The 746-nt window shown below is 63.4% G+C and overlaps 1 protein-coding gene across 1 annotated transcript in view; it reads left to right on the plus strand.

The window, feature by feature from the left end:
• Positions 1 to 452: 452 nt before the first annotated feature.
• HDAC1 (histone deacetylase 1) overlaps positions 453 to 746 on the plus strand; it is a 19,658-nt gene continuing 19,364 nt past the window's right edge. Inside the window, exon 1 of the mRNA XM_026657114.2 lies at positions 453 to 549. Within this exon, the coding sequence (XP_026512899.1) occupies positions 501 to 549 (49 nt within the window). The 5' untranslated portion in view covers positions 453 to 500. The remainder of the gene's footprint in view (positions 550 to 746) is intronic.

Raw genomic sequence — 746 nt, forward strand, 5'->3', positions numbered from 1 at the left:
TGTGGGTACAGCCATGTGGCACGTGATGTCGTGGCAGCAAGGGTCAAGTGGTTTAGCCCTAGCTGCCCAGATCACCTCTCCTGTGAGAATGGTTCAGTCCTATCAGCCCTCCTGGGAATGGTACCTGCCTGCGTGATTCCCCCCCCCCCATTCTCTGAGAAATGGTACTTTCCCTTTACCTCCCCCCCAATGGTAAACTCCTGTCTGACCAGACCCCCATTCTTCGGAATGGTACAGTCCTGCCAACCCCTTCCTCCTTTTCTCCCCCTTCTCTGGGAATGGTACAGTCCAGGAACACTTGCTCTCTACCTACTGTGCTAATCCTACCGCCCCGCCCTACCTGACTTCTCATTGGCTGCTCTGAGGGAAGTGGGGACAAGCCATTCCCCGATAGGTCTGCTGCCCCGCGGGGGCGGGAGGAACTGCTCGCGGGGTGCTTGGCCCCCGGGGCGCGTTCGGTTGCGCTGCGGGAGGGTTTGGTGCGGTCGGGCGGCAGGAAAATGGCGCTGACACAGGGGACCAAGCGGAAAGTCTGTTACTACTATGATGGTGAGAGCCCCGGGCCGGTCCTCGCGGGGGGTGAGGAGGGAGCAGGAGGCTTTGGGCGGGGGAGGGAGACATGGGATGGGGGCGCTGGGGAAGGGTCTGGGGGCGAGGATCGGGGGCTCTGGGGAATGGCCTTGGGGGGGGCGAGGAGGTGGAGGGGGGCGCTGGGGAAGGGCCTGTGGAGGGGGGGCGAGGAGGGG

This window comes from Terrapene carolina, unplaced genomic scaffold, assembly GCF_002925995.2.
Source record: "Terrapene carolina triunguis isolate 2854851 unplaced genomic scaffold, T_m_triunguis-2.0 Scaffold236, whole genome shotgun sequence".
Lineage (NCBI taxonomy): Eukaryota > Metazoa > Chordata > Testudines > Emydidae > Terrapene > Terrapene triunguis.